General features: G+C 29.1%; 2 protein-coding genes and 1 long non-coding RNA gene across 3 annotated transcripts; 1 reads left to right on the top strand and 2 right to left on the bottom strand.

Moving 5' to 3' along the window:
- Positions 1–187: 187 nt before the first annotated feature.
- On the bottom strand, positions 188–15,451 carry LOC128393036 (uncharacterized). Its single transcript, XM_053353144.1, is given in 9 exon segments — positions 188–2,497; positions 2,500–3,719; positions 4,433–4,559; positions 4,841–4,980; positions 5,416–5,515; positions 5,594–5,622; positions 5,625–6,127; positions 6,867–7,095; positions 15,238–15,451. Coding segments are annotated over 9 exon segments (4,263 nt in total). The 5' UTR covers positions 15,287–15,451; the 3' UTR covers positions 188–631.
- Positions 15,452–15,934: 483 nt separating this feature from the next.
- Positions 15,935–21,970, top strand: LOC128393047 (uncharacterized). Its single transcript, XM_053353159.1, has 2 exons — positions 15,935–16,237; positions 20,717–21,970. Exons 1-2 carry the CDS (start codon positions 16,221–16,223, stop codon positions 21,477–21,479), a joined length of 780 nt encoding a protein of 259 aa, XP_053209134.1. The 5' UTR covers positions 15,935–16,220; the 3' UTR covers positions 21,480–21,970.
- Positions 21,097–22,605, bottom strand: LOC128393052 (uncharacterized). The gene is made up of 3 exons (XR_008326068.1): positions 22,477–22,605; positions 22,043–22,165; positions 21,097–21,228 (listed from the first exon to the last, which is right to left on the bottom strand). It is a non-coding gene; the product is annotated as an uncharacterized LOC128393052 (long non-coding RNA).
- Between the last annotated feature and the right edge of the window lie 4,260 nt (positions 22,606–26,865).

Here is a 26,865-nt window from a genome sequence, read left to right as displayed (position 1 = left end):
TCACTAAACAATTAACTAATCGTTACTTTTTTGTTCAACAACAAGTGTACATATGATTAAAATTACCAATAAAATAATCAGCAGATTAACAATTAAACTCGATTAATTAAAGTTCAATTGTTAATCGTTACAAGTCAATGTTCAATCAGAATCAATTACAATGAAATGATTCATCAGAAATTAATGGTCAAGTTTATGCTCTCATTTAATTAACTTCAACAAATAACCTAATTGCAGATGAAACTTATTGATTACAATTAAATAGATCGATTCAAACTGATTGTGATAATAATTAAATAGCGAAACAAAACTCGAACGAGGCCACGACAGGAGATACAATTAATAGGAAAAAAATGGTTTGATCTTAAATCGCGATTTGATTTTATTGCGATTAGTGTTTTTATCAGAGACAAAGTCAAAGTCGAGGATAAAATTACATGTTCAATGCTGGAAATTAACGCGTCTTGATTGTCCAAAGCTCGACTTTTCCAATGAATTAAATTGAATTATCTCCTTCTTTTCTCTTGCACTCCTGGATAATAGTGTAGGTGGATTTATAATTGATGATAATAATAATATTAAAAGATTTTTGATTGTATATAAAAATTTTGTATATAAAAATAATTAATTATTAATTAGAAAAAATTGTCAATGTCAATATTGTTATAAAGGAATTGATTACCAATGACCAATATTTAAAAACCTTGTTACCCGAAGAAACTGAATTGGATGATAAAATAGTTGATGATGATGATGATGATTGTTTATGGTGGTCATCATCATGGTCATAACCGTCATTGTGATGATGATCAGGATCATGAGCTGATCTTTTACTTAAATTATGATGAACTTCAACATGAGTGGATGATGAGGTTCCGTCTGATTTAGAGACAATTTTAACCTCAGGGGGAGCAGCGTTATCGGCAATAAGTGACATGATGTGAGATAAGATTGCATCATCGGTACCATTAGAACTGATTGATGATGAAGATGATGAAGAAGATGATGAAGATAAGGTCATTCCATCGGATCCAAAGAAATCAAATGGTCCAGAATTAAAAGATTCATCTATTGGTTGGGTTGTTGTTTCCGGTTGTGATTGATGGTCACCAAAAGTGTTTGTTGATTGTGATTGTTGGTTAATTGTTTCAGTGTATGATGATAATTGACTAGAAGATGAATCTGAAGGTGAAATTGAAACAGATGAGGAGGATGGTGCTAGTGAAGATGCTGATGATGAAGGAGATGGAGATGATTGTGAGGAAGATGATGGAGGTAAAGATGATGAAGATGAAGGTGCGATTCCATAATGAGATGGATAAAATGATGAGAAAAATGGATAATCGATAATCGGATGACTAGAGATTATTGGGCTGCTGAAAAGGTTAATTGGCACCGTTGATGTTGGTAATATAATCGGTTTTGAATTGAATGGAACTCCAGTTAATCCTTTCTCGATTATGCTTGGATTTGATTGTTGTGGGTGAATAGATGAAGATGGTATGAATGATGGTGAAGATGAAATATCAACGGATGAGGGATCGAAAACTTCTGAAGATGAAGTTGACTTTTTGTCTTCTCCACTGCTAACATTTTCCTCAGATGAATCAGTTCCATGTAGCATTGGATAAATATTACCCAAACCAAATGATTGATTAAACATTTTCATGATAACTTGATCAAGTGTTGATGTTTCTTTTGAATTTAATTTACTGGCATCAATATTTTCACCTGAGGTTAATTCACTTCCCATATTTGCAACAGGTAATAAAATGTTTTCCCATTTATCTTGATCACTTGTTGGACGGTAACCTAAATTGTTCAATTCAATTGGACTAAAGGTTGTATTAGCTGCCGATGTTGTAAAGTAATAAGGTAATCCAGTGATTGGGTTACGGGTTAAATCGAAGCCTCTATTAAAGAAAGATGATGAATCTTTTGTTGATTGTAAGTCATCGAGTGTTGTTCGAGGTTGTTCAGTTGTTACTGTTGTTGGACCTTTGGAGTTAATTAGTACAGGAAGGAAGCCACCATGAAGATTTTCAGCTAATCCAGTTTCGCTTGAATCACTTGAAGTTGGTTGTTTAGTTGTGGTGGTTGTTGATGATGGTAATGATGATGATGAAACTTGATTGGGTTTAGTTGTTGTTACTAATTTAGCTGATACAGTTGTCATCGGTTTGGTTATTAGAGGTGCGAGTGTTGTTACTGTGGTTGGTTTGGTTGTGGGAGCTACTGTTGACTTTTTCCTTGCCACTGGAGCGGTTGTAAGTTTATTTAATTTGGGTGCAAGTGAACGAGGAGGAGTGGGGGGAATTGGAGGTGGAAGTCGTTGTCTGACATAAACTGGAGTTCGTTTCATTTGATTTGGATTAAAGGGCGGCGGTGGTGGTGGAATTGGTCCAATATGCATATCAAGTGGTCTTATGGGCCCAAAAGGGGAATTAGGTGGTAAAGATGAATAAAGAACAGGTAGTGAAGGTGTTACGTATCGAGGTGGAAAGGTGAGTAAGGGCTTGCATAACTTAGAACTGGCTTCCTTTCTCGAAATCGGATATCACCATTAACAGCATCAGATGGTTGTTGTTTTGGTCTAACTCGAACTGTGCCATTCTTGACATTAGCGTTGCTGGTTACGTTTGTTGGTAAGGAGGATGGAGGAATAGCACCACGAGCTCGATTGCTTGGTCCAGTTTTACGCTGTTTTTTCTCGGCTTTACGACGAGGAGCAATTTCCAAGTTCTGGGCTGATGAACCGATTCGGGTTGAGTTATCTGCAGTAGCATGATAAATATGGGTAATCGAAGCAGATGCTAATTGATCACATGAATCCACTACTCTGATCTTCCAACCGAGGTACCGATGAGTGTAACATTGATAATAGACAATGTCTGGTGTATTTGCATCAGGTTTCCATCTTAAAACTCCTGGTTCTCCAGATGAACATTGAAGTGACAAAGTTCGTTGGAAATCAAAGAAATCTTTAAAATCATCTGGTTGCTCCCTTGTTCGAGTATCTATTTTCCACTCACAGAGACGACCCTCAGCCGTTGGAACTAAATCACCTCGTTTGGTTATTCCAACACCAGCGAAAATTCGTTCTCTGCTTCTTTCTTCTCTTGTTTTATGGTCAAATCCACCTTCAGCTGAGTCAGTTATATAAAGAGGATGATGTCGAGAAGAGTGAACCTTATCATTTCCACCTTCAACAATGAAGGTGTAAGTTTTACCTCGTTCAACAGTCAATTCTGGAACAATTAATCCATTAATATACCAAGCGATTCCCCAGCCAACTTTACCAGTTATACCTTGATAACCTTTCTTACCACCTACTGGTCCTATTTGAGCACGGAAAGTGTAATCAGAGGGACAAATAACCGGTGGGATATCCCAAACTGCTGATCCAACAGTTGATTGTGGCTTAGGTGAACGAGGTGGATAAGCTGATGGTGGGGATGATGTTCCTGTTCTTGAAGATGTTGATGATGGTGTTGAAGATGATGAGCCAGACAATGAGGGAGTGGATGATGATGTTGTTGGTGATGATGCTTCTGAATTAGGACAATTCCATTTAGGTGTTCGAGCAAAATCGATAAAAATATTACTACGGGATCGCAATCGATGATAAGATACTTCATTTCGATCATTTAATGGTCCAATCGCCCAAATAACTGCTTGATTACCATCACTATAAACATGCTGGTCGAATCTATCATCAACTGTTATTGTGATTAATAAATTGCAATAATCATCAAATTGGATGAAAAAAAAAGAGACATAAAAAAGGTTGAGTTAAACTTCATCCGTTAATAATAATCAACTACCCGTTGACAAGTTAAATTATAATCCAATTTATTGATAAAAATAGACTCAAAAAACATCAATTTATTTTCACCTTAACCTTACTGAGAAAAAAAAACCAAATTGTAATCAAAATAATCAACAAATAAAGATCGATTATGAATAATTCATTTCCTTAAATAGCTGTTGATAAACTATTTGATTAGCAATTAACCTTCAAAAAGTTTATTCAAGTTAATTATTAATTTTGTTGACGTTAATTGATCAAAAAAAAGTAAATCAAGTAAGAATTAATAAAAAAAAACAATTAAAGTTAACCAGTTCAATAAACTTCAACCATGGAGACTCATGTAAATATCCTGAATATTCATTCAAAAATAAGGTAAATTTGAAAAATTGGTTGAGTAAATTGTAGTTGTAATATTTTGATTACAATCAATTTAATAAATTAACACTTACTCTAAGTGTTTGATTATTGTTAAACAAGTTGAACTCAGTTGTTGACGATAAGTGTAACCAAAACTGAGTAGTATTCAAGAGTCAATTCTTGTTTTAATTGTTAATGTTTAGTTGATTAATGACTAAAATTAAGTATCAATTGATGAGAAGTTAATTTAAAAATCATTCTCACCTCCTAATTGTGGCCGTTTAAAGGTAACCAAGGTAAATCCATTAACGAGAGCTGCATGTAAAAGTGTGATGCTATCTGATGCTCCTGAGTATTTCAAGTCAGGACAACTTCCGCTTGTTCCAACACACTAATTAAGGAAAAAAATATGAGATTAATTAATTAGCAACAATCTTGTATTGCAAAACCTTGAATTAGATATTATCTTAAGTGAAATTCAGTATCTTTTGAAAAAATGATTCTCATGTGTAATGAGAAATCGTAAAACTTTTTTACTCATCACATTGAATTAATATTTTTTCAAGAATATTTGATTCACAAATTAATATCAACTTTTGCATCTTTAATTATCTAAATTTTCCGATTAGCTTAATTTTGGACAATTTGAAATCCAATCAGAGTTGTAATTACCTGTTCCTTACTACCAAGATAGTAATCAACAGCATGACCCTTTCCATTTGAATCGAACCAGGTAACAACAGAATCAGATCCAACCATATTGGATTTAGAGTCATCTTTAGATAATCCAAACGCCATATATTCATTGGGCTCTATTAGTGAAATAAAAGGTAGAACAATTAAGAAAAAAAAGAACAAGAAAAGCAAATTGAATAGGAAAAATTGACACCAGTTAAAAGTATGTTAAATAAATGACTGAATAATCAGATTAAATCGGTCGACAATAACGATAACAAAACATGATAAATATTAATGGATTAACGGATTTAAGGAGAGAGAAAAAAAGAAGTAAACAAAGAAATTAAAAAGAAGAGAAATTGATGGAAAAAAATTTCATCAATCCATGAATTTCATGGTAAGTTGAGGGTCAAGATCAGGGTCAAAATAATGTTTCAAATGAAATGTTGCTATTTAGAGCGTGTTGATTGATGCTGATGGTAAAGATGAAATAGAATCAAATCAAATGATCAAGTGCATGAAGAAAACCAACAGAGTTAACTGGTTATAATCAAAGTGAAACTATTTACCTATTTTACCAACAAGTTGCATGACAATATCATCTCCGTCCATTACCCAACGTAATTCAAAGCCAAGTTGATCATAGAGAACTTCACAATTTAGTTTACTCTATTGGATAGAAAAGATTAACATTGGATTAGTTCAGAATTGATTGATTAATGTTTTCTATTTTATTTCTTAATCTACCTCTGGTTTAACACCGAGCATTTTTGGTGAGGAGGAACACGAATATTTTGAGGTATTCGAGTATTACCAAAGTCTACTTGATACTCTTCACACCAAACGCCGATATAATCATAGTCCCAAATTGTTTTGCCTTCGGGAAGTGAGATAACCACGGTTTCACCTGAGTAACGTCGTAAAGGTTTTTCCGAGCCGTTTTCATCCTTTAATCTTAAACCCGATGAACTTTGCCGTGAACCTGCAGTAGCCCACCAATAGCCGGCTGGACCTTGGCCATCATAATGGAAATCATTGATGAGAAAAGTTTGTGCATCAACTATTGTAATTGGGCCTGATTTAACTCCATGGTCTAATTGTGACAAGGGACGAATCTCAACCGGAGTTGGTATGATTAAATTACGAGGAACATTGATATGTCCAAAATTGGCCTTAAATTTACGACACCAAACGGAAAACCATTTGATATCTTTAAATGTTTTACCCTCAGGCAAACGCAAGACAATATCCTTATTTGTATATGCTCCAAGTGGTTTGGTCCTGTGATTGAAGTAAAAAGAAAACAATTATCAACAATTAGTAGATGATTAGAGTAGATTCTTGATTTTTAATTTCATTTTTAGCCTCTTCTCATAATGTACACAATTGTTATCATGTTTGTACAATAATTAGTAAGATTATTTATGTTTTTCATGTTACTATTATTAAAACAAAATTAATAATTGTAATTAATAATACAATCATCATCACCATCATTAGGCTTAACATGATAAAATTAAAATCTAATGTTTATATTATGGTGAGTTTATTTTTTTAACGATCTCTCCTCCTAACTTTTAAATTGCAATTTAATTAAGGTGAGGCTTTAATTATGATGCTATCTTCAAATGTGATCTAAAAACTAAAAGAAATGTATTTTGATTTGATTTCAATTAACAAGAAAAGTAAATTAACCAACAAAAATTAATAATTTACTGAATTGGTATAAAACTTTTTTCCCTCATCTTTTCCTACAATCAAGTTAATTTAAAATTTGCTAAAATTAAAATTGTATTGTAATTAAATTAATTTTTACACTAAACTTGTGACACAATTGATCAACCATTAAAAATCCTTTGTTTTATGCAATAATAATTAACAATAATGAAATTAAAATTAATTCACCAACGCAAAGGTAACAACTTTTTTTTTCTGCACAAAAAGTTATGAAAATAAGGGAAAAAAACAAAACGGATCAAATTATAATTAACTTAGTAGATTTGTTAATTAATCGACTTACGATCCTTTCTCATCTGGTACAATGAAACCCGTCACATCGGGATTGGTTGTGGTTCCAGCCCAGAAATAAGCGTCAGGAGCTGTTCCGTCATAAGAAAATCCTTTAATGAAAATTGTGTTTTCATCGACTGAGAAAACATCCCCAGCAACATTATGCAAAGTAGTGTCCAGTTTACCGATATAAGTCCCATAATATGGACTTCGCTGGGATTGTCCAGAGATTAATCCACCTACGATAAAAATAATCAATCAATATAATATGAATAACCAATCATTAGGTAAAAAATGATAATTAATTTGTCTCATAAATCAAAACAATAACGAGATTTTCGCTTCTACTCATTTCAATCATTTTAATCAAAAAGTAATCAATCAAATTATTTGTAATTCCAATCACAATATATTGACCAATAGATGATGATATTATCATCATGGTGATTATCATTTTGATTCAGTTTGATGAAGAAAAACAATAGTATTCAACATAATTCATTTAACCTCATCCATCATGTTTAATATTAGTTAAATCATTATAATAAATCAAAGTAAAACAAGACATTGATTTTAATGAATGGACTTGACTAGATGCAATTAACTGATAACAATTGTAACAAATGATGTTCACTCTTGATTAAGATTCAGGTTGATCATCATTAAAATCATTAGTTTATGATAAAAATGATTAATTAACTAACAACAGTTGACATTGATACGTTTAACTGTTAACAGCAAAACTATTGATGAGATTGGTGATACTAAAGATAATAATGATCATGATGATTGATAAAAACTTGATTCAAATCGTAACAATTTATAATAAGAACCAGGAAACAACAGACAAAAGATAATTGTAAATGATTAAGAGATGAGCAATTACACCAAGCAATAATAATAATAATAATATTGACCATCAAAAGTAATGTCAATGTTGATTGTTAAGAGCGATAAACATTGAACGATCAAATTAACCTAAAAATGGATAATAATAGTTAATTATAATCCAAGACATAACTTGGGATTAATTGTTGATTAAAATTGGTTTATAAGGATTGACAAAGATAATCACTGTCACCAATGTTAATCAGCTTTTCACCGTCAACCCAAAAATACTGTTAATCGCATTTAAAAACTCAATTCAAATCAATCCGGTTACTCGGTTAGTATATTTTACGATTATTCCGGTTACAATTTGACCGCATTCCAATCAAATGTGATTATTTATCATCAAATGTTAAATTTCTTATCCTTTTTTTTTCTCATCCTCATCATTTTCTCATCTTAATCATCTTCACAAACCATCAGAGTCAGAAAATTATCATCTGATTGAGTTCATCATCACCATCTTATTATTTTGTTGTTAAATATTAACGGGATTGTAAGGTTGATTTAGTGTTAACCGAAATTGTTGTTAATAATCACAACACCAATCAGCTCAATGATTATTATAATAACCAAATGATGATTAATATTTTAGTATTTAAATCACAACTAAATTATATTATATTTATTGATAATTTAATTATACATAATATTTGAAGGGTTGTTATTGTTGATTATGAGAGCTGTCAATCAACAGCTTATTGACAACAATTAAGGTTTATTAGAATGAATGACTTTGACAACTCAATTGAACAATTAAATTTGATTTTGGAAAACAAAATCAAGATTAACTGTAAAAATATGAAAACAATTAATAGAAAGGGAAATGATATTATTTTTAGCATTTGTTTACATGATAATCAAAAGTTAACTTCTTAATTTGATGTTTTTTACTTTCTCGTGAGAAATGATCAACGACAACACATATGACAATCAACATAAACAATTAAAAAACTTCATCATCTTGTTTACAAACAAAAAAAGGCTGATAACCTGATGATGATGATGATGAGAAAAAAAAGTTTCCTCAATCGTTGGTGTGTTGAAATAATCATCGTTACAATTACCAACATTAGTAATCGTGAGTAATCATCAATTAGTATAAACCTTAATTCATTGATTGTAATGATTAATGAAAGTGTAAAATGAAAAATCTAAAATTAACAACAGTTTAGGAAAACAAGCAAACCTTTGATTGGAATTAAATTTATTTCTTTCACCAAAGTTTCGTTGAATGATTGAAAATGAATTGTCTGAAAGGTTTGATTGTTGCTAATTCATGTCAATATATTCAATATTATTTTTGATATCATGATCATTATCAATCTTGATTGTAGAAAAAACTTAAATGGTTAATTGTTGATTAACCGTCAAAATTGAAAAAAAAAACTATGGGTCAGCGGAACTAAATTCATTGTTATGATCGTTTTGTTTATATAAATAACTTTCTCATCATTACAATAACTTTTACATGAAGATGAAGATGAAGACGATAATAGTAATCATCCTATTCTTATAATTATAATCTTTTGACAATTGGTAATAACTTTTCAAATCAACACTTGAATATATGTGTAGGTATTTAAATATGGGTTAAACAAGGTAACATCAATTGACCTAGAAGATGATGATGATAATTAAAGAGATGGGAGAAAGAGAAGGTTTGTCTTCTCTTTCTTTTCATCATCATTGACGAGCGAGAAAATATAAAATCAGCACGAGCAAATCATCTCATCATTATTGTTATTGTTGTTTATTAGAATCAATTGATTTATTGATTGTTCAGGTGAATATGTAACTGACAACATCAACAACAATCTCGTAATCATCATCATCATCATTATTTTTTTGTTGTTGTTGTTATTATCACTCTCATCTTCCACTTCAGGCCTTCATCCTCTTCCTCATCATCTATTTAAACAATTATCATTATAACCATTTAAATGATGGTTATTATTATTATCTTCATCATCATCATCATCATGGTAAACATTGATTTTTATGGTGAAACTTAATCAACATTTACCAATGATGATAATAATAACATAACTCATCTTCAATGAAGATGACAATGAAAATTGTAAACAAACAGATCACTGTCAATGTTGATTATGATCATTTTCATCATCATTATCATTTGATTGCTGGTAAGATAAAGGTCAAATCGTGAAGTAATTTATTACATTAATATAATGGTCATCCCTTATTATTATTACCTAACATACAAACCTATTTCATGATACATATTTTTAAATAACAATGATAATCATAATAGTAATTCAATCAATTTGGTATTACTATTATTTAAATAATTATCAATGAAATCAGACAAAAAAACCAATCAACATAAGAGCTAACAATCAATTCAATGTTACAATCACTTAACTGCATTAACAATTTACCCTCTAAAAGGTTACCCTTTTGATGATTACCTTAAGATGATCATAAAAAGATACCCTTAATCACGCAAAAAGGGATTGTAATTAACTTTTAAATTGATTAAATTTACTTGTCCAAATAGAGTAAACTTGTAATCAGCAAGCACACAAACAATCAATTGAGCAGTGACAATCAGAATCAAAACATGACTGATCATGTTAATCAAAAAGGTTAACAATTAACAATCGAATTAACAAAAAAAATAACCGATTTTGCTAAAAAAGATTGAATTTGTAATCAATTAATTGAAATTATTGATGGTTTACAATTTTGATTGATTGGTCAGTTGAGCATAAAAGATGGGACATACATCATAGAGAAGGAGACTCAATTGCGTGTAATCAACAGGCACAAAATAAGCCGATTTTGTTAATCACAAGCAAATTAGTTTTCATTGAATTTGACAGGACAACAATTAATGAATAGCAATAATTCATTATCAATGTATTATCATCAATTTATATTACAATTAATGTTATTGATGAAAATAACGGTAAATAATATGAACTAATAATGTCGATGTCTTTTATCAGAATATTTCATTTTTTTTTCATCAACTTGAATCCTCCATAGGGATTGTGATAATATGATCACATTTGAATGAGCTGAATATGATGATGAAATGATGAAGAAAAATGATGAGAAATGATTCTAATGATGATAGCCACAGAAAAGTCATTCAATTATTTTTCTAGTATCACCTTTTCATCCGCATCACTTTTATAGTACATAAAAATATTGATCTAAGATGATTCATCGAAAGGAGAAGAGAGAGAAAGATGAGGATGATAATGATGTTTAGGATGAAAAGATGACTACTCATAGGGATGCTTTGTCATTCTTATCTTCATCATCTTGTTCCTATAAAGTTTCACTGCCTCTTCCACAATCCAGAGTCATCTTTATCCTCATCCTTTTCTTGCTCATCAACCCACCATCCGATTAAAACTGTACTTTTCATCCTTGTGTAAATTCAACTTGACTGAATCATAAAAATATTTTCATCATCCTTTTGTGATGCGGATCATGATGATTGTTGTAACAAGATTTTTCCATTTTATTGAGCGTGTTACATTCATTTAACCTTGAAATTGCTTCAGCATCTTATTATCTCTCTACTTTCAATGATGATAAAGATCAATAGAAGAAGAAAAAAATCTAATCTCAATATCACCCATGATGATTGATACAAAATGGTCAATGATAAAATTGACCAAATCTCTACCAACAGAATGATAAAACTCTTTAACCACCAACCCTTATTTACTTTCACTTTCCAATCAATACAATCAATTGATTATTATCACAATTAATTTTCCAATCAATTGTTTTCAAATCAACTTCTTGTCACCTTGATCAGTTCCCATGTTATCATCAATGAATATCAACTGAAATTATCTCTTTCTATCCCCATGAACTCTATATACTCATAAACAATGGAACTTTTCAATTTGTTAAATATTATTACTACAATTGATAATTTCCCTTTCTCTAACATCTTAATCTAATTTGATAACATAAATAGAAAAATTAATTTAACATTTCATGTAATTCGTGATAATATCAACAAACTACTCAGTAAACGTATTCGCGATTGTATTAATAATAAAATAACAATAATAATAATCAACATTATGATTAAATCGTTGATGATTTTCTTTTACATAATCAGAAACAATTTAAGAAAAACGTTGTAAATGCAAATTGAATTGACCTATTAAAAAAAAGTAACTTTTGATTATCATCATTAACATTTTTCATTATGATTCCAATTCAATTAGGTTTACCTGGAAACATTTCAATTCATATATTACCTACAAAATAAATTGTAATCATAATTACAGTTTATTATTAATCATTGTTGTTATAAATGATTATGGTTTACCTTAGTTATTTTTTTCTGGTTACTACATTTAGTTAATTGTTACTATTAAAAAACTGTTACCAACTACTATTACATGATAATATTAGTCTGGTGAGTCTTTTGGGTGATTAGTTAATTGCTGATGATTTTTTTTTTGTTACCAAATGAAAGTGAACAATCAATCAAAAGATTGCACTTTTAATTAGTATGCAAATTAATTGCTTATTGATTGTTTCATGTTTGAATTAGAGATTAGAGGAATCAAAGGAGGGGAAAATGATGATAACAATTTGTTGATTAGCAAATGTTAATCATATAATAATAATAAAACTATAACAATTAAATGGGAATTGTGTAAAAATTTCATCTCATCCATCTTCATTGTGACCCAATTGAAGAGACAATTTACCGACAAATTTAGCAATTTAGTTAGACTGTGATGATTAGGATGAGGATGAGAAAACCTGGAAAATGATGATGAGATAAATGAAATTTACCCTGAGGGCAAATTTGACCGGAGGTAAAAAAAAAGCCGCTAATAACAAGGGATTGGTTTCATTCATGTTGTATTGGTAGTATGATCAAGTTAATCAAGTAGATTCACTTTGATTAAGATGAACATCAATTAGATTATATCGAGAGAGTCAAATTGAAATTGTATTAATATTTACTTTTCTACTTTAATTGTTGTTGATCAATAGCTTTAATCATATCAACACAAGCAAACTATCATCAGACAGATATTTAATTATTATCAATCAATCAATCAGATGATTTAGCTGAACAGCAAATTGTAATTAATTAATTCATCAATTAAGGTAAATCGAGCATTTTATTTTCAATGATTTGGTGAAAAAAAGGGAAACATTGATAACAAAAATCAGTCCTTACTAATCATCATCATACTAATCAAAAGTATTAATATCAATTATTGGTTACAATTAATTAATACAGTTATTAGAGTCAATTGATTACAATCTATTAATATAATCTTTATATGATTAGTTAATTTGATAAAATTGTAACCAATTTTTTGGTTAAATAGCTGATTACAGTAGCGAGGATACGATTATGCTGATTGCGAATAAAGTTTGGATATAATTAACATAATCTCAATTAGTTAAAATTGAGATCACACTAAATCAATAGTATTTCTGTTTGGTAATTAGAAAATTGTTCAATGGTGGATAAATAATTGGATGTTACTTTCAATTGTGTTGATAGTTTTTTTTTGCTTCATTCCAATTCACCATTACATCAATTATCAACGAATCATCTGAAAACAAATTAACAAACTGATTGTTGAAATGTTTTTTAAGATGACCTTGAAATTTGTCAACAGTAACAATCAATAATCACAAGTGAAATTGATTAACCACAAATTGGTTAATCAGTGTTTCTATTAATATATTGGGTCAATAGCAAACATCAAATTATTTGTAGAAAAAAAAAAGTTTTAAAGTTAATTGTTGACAGTTAGTGTTGAAAAAAACTTGTGGACTAAAATTGTAGAAGCTTAATTGTTGTTGATTAGTTGGATGGTTGAACAAATCGCAACAATTAAATATTCGACGAAAAAATGAACAAGTAAGAGTTTTTTTTAAGAAGATGACAAAAAAAACAATCTAAATCTTTTTTTCTCAGGTTTATCTACAATTAAAATCCACCAAGATTAGATGAAGAAAAAAATCAATTGGTATCTAATCTATTTTCAAGCAATTTACTTTCTATTCTTGAACAATTTAACCAATTAAAGTACAAAATTGTATATGACTGAGTAACTTTTTCTTTACTATTCTCTTATAATCAACCATAGTTGATTTTAAATTGATCTAATCAAAGGTAATGAGTATAAAAAATTAACGAAAAAAACAATCAACATGATGATGATCAACTTTCCATAACAATTAATGATAATTGAATGTATTTTTTTTGTGTATTCTTACTGTTGCTAAAAAGTTAATCTGGTTTAATCTACAATCTTCCATAAGAACAAGTCTATTAATCACGTTTCGTTGATTATGATTAATGTAAAAAAAATACATTGACAGACACAATTGATTATAATCTAAATAAACAATCAAAAATTGAGTCAAAAACCTGAATAATTGAACAAGAACAACTGACATTCAATATGAATGAATAGTATCCTGGTTAAGTGTTAATCTAATCCAATAATCTAAATAGTGTATCAAATCTTAAAGATGATTTAGTTGACAATTAAGATTAAGAGGTAGATAGGGGGGAGGGTAAACAGAACCAATAAGATGCTAATAATTATATTATCAATTTATTATTAATAATAATTGTAATTGCTGATTGTATTACTATTATTAATAGTAGTTGAAGATAAGCGTTAAAGAGAGATGAATATACCTTGAGGCTTTTCAAATATTCGGGTTTAAAATAAGATTTGTTTTTCGGAGGAAGCAAATGAAAAAGGTAACAAATCGATTGGTCAATAAGAATTTTCAATTAATCTAAACTTTTTCTGCTCTCTAATTACATCATCATCATCATCATTATCCATAAGCACGTTGGTTAGGTGATGATGACCTAGAAGACATCAACATTTACCGGCTTTAAGAATATGATTATGTTAATATGTTTCATTTTCTTTCTGTCAACCATCATATCTTTTCACTAAATCATCAACATCATTATCATTTTACTTTCGTTCATGATCATGCTACTAATAGTAATCATGTTAGGAATTAAATATCACGCACATATCGACGTAATGAATAACATTTTTCTGTATTACACTGGTCACTACTTTAATATTCTAATATCATCATCATCATCTTGGTCTACAATTAGAGTTTAATAGTAGCTTGACTAGTTAATGAGGAAGAAAATAAGAGAAATGAAGATATTAGTTAATTAGCTTTCAAATAAAATGTCTATTAATATAAAACTCGTGCATCTAAATCAAGTGAAAGGAATCAAAGTTGGTTAGTTAATCTTTCTAATCTGTCAAAAAATAAATCATCACATCACTTTTTTGCTAAGTAACATAAGAAAAAAAGGAATAAAATCAAACTTCAGACCAAATCAGACATAAAATGAAATTATCTTTTCATATAAACAAGTAGAAAGAGTCAAAAGTGAAATGAAAATCTAGTCATCACATAGTCACAGTTAATAAAAAAGAGACAAAAAGATCAACAGATTAACACAATTTACTTACTTTGAAAGATTAATCCAAGGGTAATAAATGTTATCCTTGTGAGTATCATGTTAACTGTCGGTTAAATAATCATGTAAATGAGTAATAAATTGATGAGCAATAGAAATTAAAGTAATTAAAACGATCAAAAGAAAAATATTTATCCAATTAATTAGTCACAAGAGAGAAATTAAAATGGCGACACTTTGATTAGCAAAAGAGAATAGAAAAAAAAAAGTTCGACGATCGTTGATTGGCCGAAACACTTTTGTCATATGTTGATTAATGTTCCCAATGGTCCGTAGGTGGCGATGGAAACGATCACTATTGTTTTCCAAATCAATTTGAATTGTTAAGTTTTTCTTTAATGTGGTGATGATTAATTAACTAATTGTGATAAAATTTAAATTGGATTATAAACTGTGTGGATGATGAGGTTCCAAGTGATTGTGTTAAAAGATGAAATCACATCAAAACGAATCAACAAGATTAACCTTTACCTGTTGTTGCGTTTTCTTCACCAAACAAGTAACTATAAATGTGGATAAGGATGAAGATGAAGATGACCAAAAGAGAGAGGGAGAGAGAGCCGTGTGTTTTGTTACCGTTATTCAGGCTCACTCGGTGTTAGAGAGATAGATAGAGAGAGAGAGAGAGAGAAAGAGAGAGGAGGGAAAAGGTAAGTAAAACAAGTGATGATGATGATAAGAAAGAGAGATGATGAAGTCCGGGAGTTATGTTTATCATAATTTTTTTCTTCTCTCTTCTGATTTACTTTTTTTCTATTACATGTTGAACCACAACAGAAAAGAGAGGGAGAGAGAGAGAGAGAAAACAGCATTTCAAGTCTCACTCTCTATCATCTTTCTCCCGTTCAAGATCAGCGACCCAGAAACATATCAAGACTCTCATTGAGAGAGAAAGACTCGGGTAAGATGATGACGACTCTTATGAAGATGAACATCATCACCATCTTCATGCCCATCGTGATTGAAGCCTGAAGCATGACCCAACGGATAAGGTAAGCCTTATACAAAGTGTGTAAGTAATACCTTTAAAAAATGGACGAGGATCAAGATGAAAATTAGGTATATTTGGTTTCCATTTTTACCTTTATAAGGCTTTTCAATTTTACTATTACAACAATTGAATTTCATTGTTAGTATTTAAATTAAGCCTGTTCATCTTTACCACCAGCATCACCATCAATTTCATCTTCATCTTCCTCCATTTCAATCATCATCAAACCAGAATAGTAAACAAAAAGAGACCCAATAAAATCCCACCAGTGAAACTGAAAACCATTGAGGTTATATATAAATTTCAACACTCAACTAATAGCCAATTAACTTTAAACAATTAACTAATTATGTCATTTAATTGATTTAAAGATAATTTTTCTGATCAAATTGAAAAAAAAAGTGAGAAAACTTAAATTGTCGTGACCCATGTGAACAAGATCACCAACACGTTTAATTGTATATCATTTATCTGATCATCTTGTTAGGATGTAAGCAACATGATACATTAGCTTGTTGATTATTAACAACTGATTATTATGATGATACAAAAAAAGAGCGGGAATCAAATGAACCCAATTGAAAGAGGGAAAAAGTTGAGAAAACTTGATTAGATTAAAATTAGTGATTAAGAAAAGTGTATAAGAAAGAGATCAACCAACGATTAATGGGCTTGATTGTTGGAATACTAAAATGATATTCAAACAATTTCCTTAATTGTTGTTGCGAGTATTCAGACAAGATCTAAATTACAATTGAATCGATTTATGATTAGTAAACAATATGACCCAATATTATATTTTCTAAACCTTTTATTACCTATTATTATTTACCTTTCGATAAAATTAGGAGTGTGATTAGATTAAATTGTGATCCTTAATCATGATAATATGAATCTCTCAATATAATTACTATTATCATCAAACTAACATGAAGATCAACAATCAAAGTCTCTCCCACTTAATATAACCAAGGAAAACTTTTCCCCCCTCTAATTTGGTTGACCTTTACCGGTTACAATTAACTTAATCATTACTATTAACAGATCAACAAGTGACCTTATTTTACCTTAATTGACAATCAAAACTAATTACAATCTCCTAGTGTCCAAAAAGTTTATTTTGATTAAGTTTTAAAACTTTATCATCATTATTAATATTAACCAAAATATGATTAACTTTCATTTATATAATACTAATAATTTCTGATGTTAATACTACAATCAAGCTAATTGTTATTTTATTAATAGTTAATCATCTCAGGTAAATTCATCAGATGATAATTATAAAAACAAAAGTGAAATGTAATTTTGCTGTTTCGATTAACGGTAAAAATTATTATTTTATTTATATTTAATTTTAAATTGTTTAATTATCACAATTTGAGTTGTTGTTGATGATAATCAAACAGATGATGATAAAAAAAGATGAGGATGATAAATGCGTGAGAAGAAGATGAAGAAAAATAATCAAAAATGATTAGTAGTAAAAGTGAGAAGAAAAATTTCCCTCTCATTTTCATCATTCTTATTCATCATCATCATCATCATCTTAAATCATGATTGGAAATTATTAGTTTTTAAAAAGTAAATTAAAAAAAAGTAAAAACAAAAATTGGGAGACAATTAAAAGTTAATTGTGTAAAAAAGTAATCATGATGATAATATTAATCACAATTATATTAATAGTAATCAGAAGCATCTCTTTGAGGCATCGAAGTGATAAAACTGTGATTAGCTTAACTTAATTGCTATTATTGATTAACCTGATCAATAATAATCATTTAATGAAAAATAAATTGTTTCGTATTAAGATGCTGATAATATCCTTTAATTGCAACAATATAATCACAATTAACTTTTTGATTGGTAACAAGAAAAAGTTGTTTTCTTTTTGGATAAAAACTTTCACTTTGATTGTAAAATGATTAATTTGCAAACTATTATAATATAATACAATTAACTTTTACTCCGATCATCAATTTGATTATTGATCCACTAAATTTGATTGGAAATTTCTGTTAATCATCAAATGTGCTAATTACAATTAAATTATTACATTTACACTTTTCATTTTCCCGTTAACTGTTATGTTGTTATTATTACATCAAAACAGAAAAAGTTTAATATAAAAAACTCATTCAACCATAATCAAAGTAATCTCTTGATTCCTCTTCATCTTCATCATCATTTTCCATCCTCATCACTTGAAAGATGATAAGTTTATCTTCATCATCATCATATGTTTTTTTATACACACTCTGAATTATATCATGTAATCTGCTTCCAGATTGATGAACAAAACCTTAATAACATTGGGATAATCCATTGACAGAGATTAAGTATCTCTGATAAACAATGAAAAGGGGAAAAGGATTAAAATTAAATTGTTGATGAGTCACAATTTAATCACTTGATTATTATTGAAGAAAAGTTTTCATTTCAATCATTTAAATCCGATGAAAATAATAATAATAGATTGTTACTTAATTGTGAGTTCTTTACAACAATTTGATTGAAATCTGTCAGCGTAACAATTAATTTTCACTTTGATTAATTATAAACTTTTCTTTCAAATAATCCTAATTGAGTGCGTATGATTAGTTAATTTAGTTTCTCATCATTTGCTAATCTATCCCCCTTATCCGATTAGTTGATTGTTGTTAATCATTTCTCATTATGCGGATTTTTAATGAATCGGATTTACCTTGACATTCAGAGGATTAATATTTGTTACTTTTTCTCATGATAACCTGAATCCTTTTCTTTGCCTCTCCAATCATCACCATCATCCAGTAATCATCTTGATCATCATCATGGTATTTACGTCGGAATAACTGAATTAAAAATCTGGGTTAATCTGATTTATTTTTCTTCCTATTTTTCCCCTTTCATTTTGATTCCATTTGATTCTGATTGAATAAAGAATTGGCTTAATTTAACCAATTAATTTCTTCATCTGGTTTACCAAGATTAAAGGATCAGCAAAGATGATGATGATTTTCATAGTAACTTGAGTAAAGTTATTGTGTCAATGTCTTGTTACAATTGTGAATGAGAGAAAAGATGATTTCATCATGAATTCATGATGAATCCACAGGAAGGAAGGAAGAAAGAAAAAAAAATTGATGATTAAGATTCGGATGATAATGAAGATGAAGAGGAAATGATACATGATGATTAAGAAAACAGAAACCTAATCATTCAGAATGATGATGAGCTTTTCATTTAATGAATGTTAAATCTCAAGAGAAATTAGCAAAAAAAAATCACTGATTAATCAACCGCAATTAACTGCATATTTTCAAGGTAATCGTAAGAATCAAAATTATCAATCTTAATGATTAACATTGATATTGATAACAATTTAAAACTAGTTTATTAACAGTAGTAAATTGTTACAATAGTTGCGATATTTGATTCAATTGTTCATACTGATTAACATGATGATGATCAGGGTGAACGATAGAGAAAAGCTAATCTATTAACCAGTTAAGTATTTATCATGATGATTTACCCTCAAGAAGAAAAGAGGAAAAAAAAGTTAAAGTAAATGTTATTAGAAGAGGGTATTCAATGTTAATCATTAGTCTTACTCATACTCGTAACCAATTACAATGTATTCTTGTTGCTGTTTGTGTTACTCATTCAATTGCAGAGAAATTCAAGAAAAAGCAATAACCATCCAAGAAGATGAAGAGTATGAGTCAACCTTGAAATTGATAAAGAAGATAAAGAAAGAGAGAAAGAAAGAGAAATGAGTAAGAAGGGATTCTCTCCCTGAATCTCTCTGTGTGTTCAAAACCCTCCCATCATCATCATCATCATCTTCCTACATCATCGGGGAGTTTACACTCCAAAGGTGGTAATAGTTATATTATTATTAGTATTTTCCTCGGCGCCACCTTACGGTTCCAACTTTTCACTCTGTCAATTCCTATCAGAATATTGAGTCAGAATTGATAGAATCTTTTGTTCAGTTTCTCTTTCTCTCTTTCTCAGTGTGATATCTTATTCCGATTCTTGTAACAACAATTATCTCCATTTCTTTTTTTTGTAATGTGTCAAAATCGCCTTTAGGTAAATATCATCAGAAGGAAGATAGTAAAGTGTTAATTATCTTCCCTTATTCTTTTTCTCTTCATCATTATCATTTGTCATCACCATCATGAAGTTCAGTACATTGGAACAGTTATTTAACCATCATGGTGATGATAAAGTTTCACCATTAGAATGAGACGGAAGAAAAGATTATCTTCTCTCTTCTCTTTTTCTTCGTTATCCTTTGATTGAAATTAGAACTTTTTTTTCTCCATCAATTTTCGTCATTGATTGTGATCAATTTCTTAATTGTTCTTGATTTTCTTTCCTTTGTTAATATCTCTTTGGGAATTGTTCAACGTTTTCATCGTATCAATATGCCATTAATATTAACCAATGATAATTATGTTCTCCTTGATTCTCCTTCTGAATCACCTGATAGTTGTGAAATTAAATCAACAACAGGATCATCAACAGTTCACCAGCAAACAATTGGTAAATCATCTTCATCTTCTCGATCCATGCCAACGATATCTTCTCCATTTATCCAAGGATGGTTAAGACGACAATTAATTCCCGTTATCATCCGATCCAAAGTTAATGATTCCAAATCGTCCTGGAAAGGTTCAGTTGACTTATCAACATCTACGATGAAAACAAATGCAAATGAATACACAAATATGAGTAAATTATCGGCAACAATCAACAATAATATCAACTCAAGTAACTGTGCAATCAACAATCTAACCAATAATTTACACAGTAATTGTTTCACACCCAACCATCAATCTCCTCTTAAAAGTAAATTGATTGATAACTCATTAGAACTACAATCACAATCAGCTCCATGTACACCGAAGTTCATGATGAAACGTCCACCACCATTAGAGACAATCTATTCAACACCAATGACAATCGATTGTGGAGAGATTGATTTTCTTTCTCGACAATTAACTGAAAAGGATAAAATATTAACAGAATTACGATTAGAACTGTTATCAACGGAAGATCAAATTGAAGAGCTACGTGAATTAATTGGTAAATTAGGTAAACAATTAGTTAACCTAAGAGAGGAAAATAAAAGATTGAACAATTTAGTTGATTCACTTACAACACTTTCTTGTTATAAATTATCGAGAGTAAATGGACAATCTTCAAAAATCAACAATCAAAACACTGAACAATCAACAACAATCACAATCTAATCAAACCATTTTATTTAAAATCTTTTCACCTAATCAACATTTTCTTTCGTATTCTTATAATCAAATGTCAATTCATCATCAAATCAACATGGAATCAACATATCAACTAAATTGTAGCAAAATTTTTTTTTTTCATTTCTCACTTTACATATTATGCAAACTCCTTAGATACAGTTAATTAACCTTTTGTTTTAATTGTATTTCTCAATGATAAATTTTCTCAATCAAGATCTAATCATTGAATTGTGCCGGTAAATGTGCAATTTAACAGACACAAGATTAAAACCTAACCAATCATATTAGAATCACAATCAAGGGTAAATCGAAATGTAACCCAACATATAAATGGAAACAATTTAAGTGAAAATACAATTGGCTTTTGTTAATCTTTTCCATTCAATGTTGTTTTAATCAATTCTTTCTCTCTCTCTCTGTATATCAACACAAATAAATATTACTAATCATCTCAGCTTATTAGAGATTGAAAAAGACGCGAAAATTGTTGTCTCTTGATTATCCCAACGAATTGAATTAAGACGAAGATAATTAAGTTAATTACTTACCATTTTCTCTCCTTGGAATTAAGGTGACAAATTAACCTTGATTTGGAACGGAAGAAGAAGAGAGAACAATTTAAAATGGCGATGGAATGACGAAGAATTGGCTGAGTAAGGAAAAGAATTCACCTTGGAAAAGAAAGTGGGTGGAAAAGGAAGAGAATAAGAGAGAATAAAAAAAACTGAAGGTGATAATGAACAAGAGGAAGTGATTGTTGGTAAGAAGGTTACATGAAATTAGAAGAGAAAAAAAATAAAATTCTATCTGATTGTTAATCAAACAATGAACTTGAATGAGAATAAATTTTCGAAAATCAAGTCAACTGGTAAATCAACTTTTCTCTTGTTAATCAAACATTCAAATGGAGACAAAAACATTTTCCCTCCAATTTTATTCTCTTCACTTTCGTTCTCACTCTCGTTAGTCACTGTTGACTCACCGGTTCTCTTTTCTCTTTGGAACAATTAATTTTAATTTTCTGTTAATTGTTGGTCATTTTCTCGATTCCATGGATTCATTTTCTCTCGTGTTTTTGGTGCTTTTCGTGTGAGAATCTTGATTCGGTTTGGAGAATCTTTTGTTCTTCTCATGTTGTTCAATTTCTTTTCTCTCCGTGTGTTGCTATGGGCGCCATTTTCTTCTGATTTGTGATCTTCTCTTTTCTTTTCTTTTCTTGTCCTTTCTTTTTTGTTTTATTCGCTGGTTAATCTTTGTGTTGATTTACTTTGATTCCATTTCATCTTCTCACTTTGATGGTTGTGACAAATGAAGGATTATCTGTTCAATTGGTTAACAACTAATTCCACTTTTGATGATATTGATTGGACAATTGTCTCTGGTTGTGCTTTCATGATGATCTCAACCAGTTTCATCTACATTTATCAAAACTCTCGACTGGTCAAGCAATTTCTTTCTACATTTAGAGTGGCCATTGCTTTGTAAGTAATTAACTTCTACTATATTTCCAACATCCTCCTTTTTATCATCTTCCTTTACTTCATTGTCTTGATTTTTTATTTTCTCTTTTGAGACTCTGTCACTTTGAGAATCTATTTTTACATTCAAACGATAAAATTGAGAAATTGGTATCGACCGATAGACAACAAACAAAAACGTATCATTAATTAGTGACTTTTCCGGTTCCATGACCTGTCCTGTTGTTCATCCATCTTTTTTAATGATTATTGGAAAAAAAAGACGACACAGTAAAGGTCAATATTTTACCTTTAATAATAATTATCTCTACATTTACTTACCTTGACTGTTAATTGTTGACTAATAAATGAGGATGATGATTATTATTATTTTCTGATCCAGAAACAATTTTTTTTTTCTCTTGACCAGCATACATTTATTATCTATCTCTTACTCTTGACCTTAAATGTCTGACAAAAGTGAAAGAGAGAAAGAAAAATTGATCAAGAGTAGCCAACGATTAAGGGGTCAAGTAGATCAGTCAATTGAAGTCAAATGATTAAAGGTAAACTTTTAAGTAAATCAAGATGGTCACTATTAATCAATTTACCTGATCTTCATTTGATTATCTAGCATTTAAATTGACATGCAATTGATGTTGATCAACCTCCTTTATCCTGAAAACATTTTGATTGTTTTTGTTGATCAATCAAAATTTGATTTGATGATATTTAATTGACTTTGTCCTGTGTTCACTTTAACATGAAAAAATAACATTGAAACACTTACCTGGAGAAATGAGTAGGAACAACAAAGTTCACCCAAATGACAAAAATAAACCGGAAAAGGGAAACATTGGTAAAAAAAAATGTAATTTCCGCTTCCTTGAGATAACAAAGTGACAATATTCATAAAGACAAAATATTAGAAAATGATAATAACTCATAAATATCCAAACAATAAAGGAAACGAGCAAAATGACAAATTGTTTCCAATTAACCCTTAAGGGTAAATACGAAATAATCAATTTCTATCAACACTCAATTGTTGATACAATCTTAAGACAATTACATTAATCAATTACTCTAAATATTATTGAATTAATCACTAATCACAATGTACTTACATTGAGATGTTGATAACAATAATTACTTTTGGTTGTTTCTCTTTTTTTTTATTTCTCCTTCAATATCTATCGGTATTATTATTGTTCTTGTAACATATTAAACTTAACTCAGAACATTTCAAGATTAGATTCATGTATTACATGTTACATGATGATTATCTCATGATGAAAGATTAGATGGAAATCTATCCATCTTAAATATGATATATTTCTGAAAGAAATAACAATTTGGGTCAAGTGAATGACAAACTTTTCCAATTCATCTTTTTTGATTATTGTTGTTGTTTCAAATTCATGATGAATGGGTAATGTGATTCTTACTATTATCAAGTTTGTTTCAAGAATTATCTATTCTCCTGAATTTTATATATCATGAAATTCATGAAATTATTATAATTCAACCTTCATGTAAATGGTAATAATATAAAGGTAAACACTTTTGATGATAGGTTTTACCAATTGATGACCATCAATTTATTAAATTGTAATTTAAATTACAGAGACATTGAGTAAATTTAATTTCTTTTCAATTTTAAATTAGTTAATAAAACACAATTAACTTTTTCTCACTCAACTTTAATTAACATCTAATTTTCATTTGATTGCTGTAAACGTAGATGGAGTTACTTGATTTTCTGTGACATTGATTTGAATTTATTTTGAGAGTTAAATTTGTCTATTCAATTAATCAATTAATTGTTGATCATTTTTTAAATCTCTTACTATTATTATTAATAATTTTGTATTTTTTTCTTCTTCTCATTAGATTGTGATAACTAAAAATAAATCATGAACCGGGTCGACAATTAAAATTGGAGGAAAAAAAAATGAGCAACAATCAACTTATCACACCAATTTGATAGCAAACAATTTATAAATCAACGTCTAGTCAACAGTTAATTACCCACCACTACTGTTTCCATTCAGGATGGACAATTAAGGAACAATTTATTATTAGCAATTGTATTTCATCTTGTTTGTTTTAATCACCATTAGAATTGATTATCCTTCATCAGACAATTGTTTTAATCAACAACAGAAACAAACAATTAATTTCATCCTGACATTTACATATCACAATTTAAATTGTTATTAAGTGTGATAATGTTTTACAAAAGGAAAGGTTTTAACAATTAGTTTAGCCCACCTAAATATGATATTAGGTGATTAAGATGATGATTAAGATGGATTAGCTGTGTTGGGAGAAAAATGTAATTAATTAATTAAGTATTCAGATTTAATCTTAATTTTGTTATTATTTTTAATCTTTAATTTGATTTTTTGATTTTTTGAGTGTTTTTTTTGGTTGTTACAATTAGTTTTGATTGTAATTACTTTTTATGATTGACTTTTTCCTTGAAACTACTGATGTGTCTCTGTGGAAACAAAAATATTAACAAAAAGTTAAATTAATTTAATTGTTAACAAAAAAACAAATTGTTAATTTACTTTCAACTGTCAAAAAAAACCATTATGATTAAGTAATTGTAGTAATTTATATTATAATTTAACAAAATCAAAATGAAACAACATTTGATTATTAAAAGGGGACAATAATCATTGATCAGATTAAAAGATTGGAAGATAATTTTTCTTAATTATTTACAATTTGATTTAATTTCGTTAATTGTTATTTATATATTATCAGTGGAAAAGGTTTAATTATTATTATCAGATGAAGATGATTATGTTTGTTGTGATGATGATGAAAAAAGAAGCAAAAAAAAAATCAATTATGATTATGAATTAATTAAGTTTCTCAATTAACTTTTGATGTTGATTGTTTTGAAATGAGCAAGTTAATTGTTGACAACAATTAACGCGTCGTTTGTGCATTGGATTATGATGATTAGTGTTAAGGTCCAATTTAAATTGTAATCCAATTGAACGTAAACACTGATGATTAAAGGACGGTCAATGCATACCCATTGTTAATTGTTAATTGTTGATGATTAAGATTCACAATTAATGTTGTAAACTTTTTTCCTCTCGTTAATTTAGATTTGCAGGTTAATAATTATCATTGAGCGATCCAAATCAATTTAATTAATAATTAGGTTTTCTCTTGTATATATAATTTTGTGTCTTAATTGTTATTACAATTATAATTAGTTGTCTTAATTGTAACCATTATAATTAGGACGGGTAATCATAATCTAAATCAGATAATCATCATGATGATCATTATAATAATCACAACAACAACAATTAGTTAAACATTTTTGATAAGTTTTGTTTGTCTATCTGTTGATTAATTAATTGAAATTAAATTCGTTGTTTCCAACTTTAATTGTTGGCATTTAGTTGATAACAATTAATTAGATTAATTTATTTAGCTCTTTACCAGATGATTAAGTAAATTAATCTAATTGATTTGATTTTTCGTCGATTTTAAATTAACTTTCTTTCTTTTTTTAAATTCTATTTGCTCTCAATTATGATTAAAGTTAATTAGTTAACTTTTTATGTACTTTATCATTGAATTTTTTTCTTCATCTTGATTAAAGATGCTCTTAATCATGATTAAGATTGTCAATTAAATGGTTGATGATTTAGTAATTATGAATTTGTTGTGTGTGTGTGTGTTTGTTTGTTTGTGTTTTCCGTTGATACAAAAATTAAGTTGTTACAATCAAATTGATTGATTGTTGATCAAACATAATGATTATTGGTTCTAGTTGGTTGATTGTGATGAACCTTAATTGTGAAGATGGCGAGAGAAACAAATAACTTGATAAATATAATAATTAGTTAATCCAATTTGATTGTATCACTTTCCCCTTTCCT

The sequence above is a fragment of the Panonychus citri genome, unplaced genomic scaffold, assembly GCF_014898815.1.
Source record: "Panonychus citri isolate SS breed McGregor unplaced genomic scaffold, ASM1489881v1 Contig00138, whole genome shotgun sequence".
Lineage (NCBI taxonomy): Eukaryota > Metazoa > Arthropoda > Arachnida > Trombidiformes > Tetranychidae > Panonychus > Panonychus citri.
The sequence above is the reverse complement of the archived record's forward strand: the minus strand, read 5'-3'. Positions and strand labels throughout refer to the sequence as shown.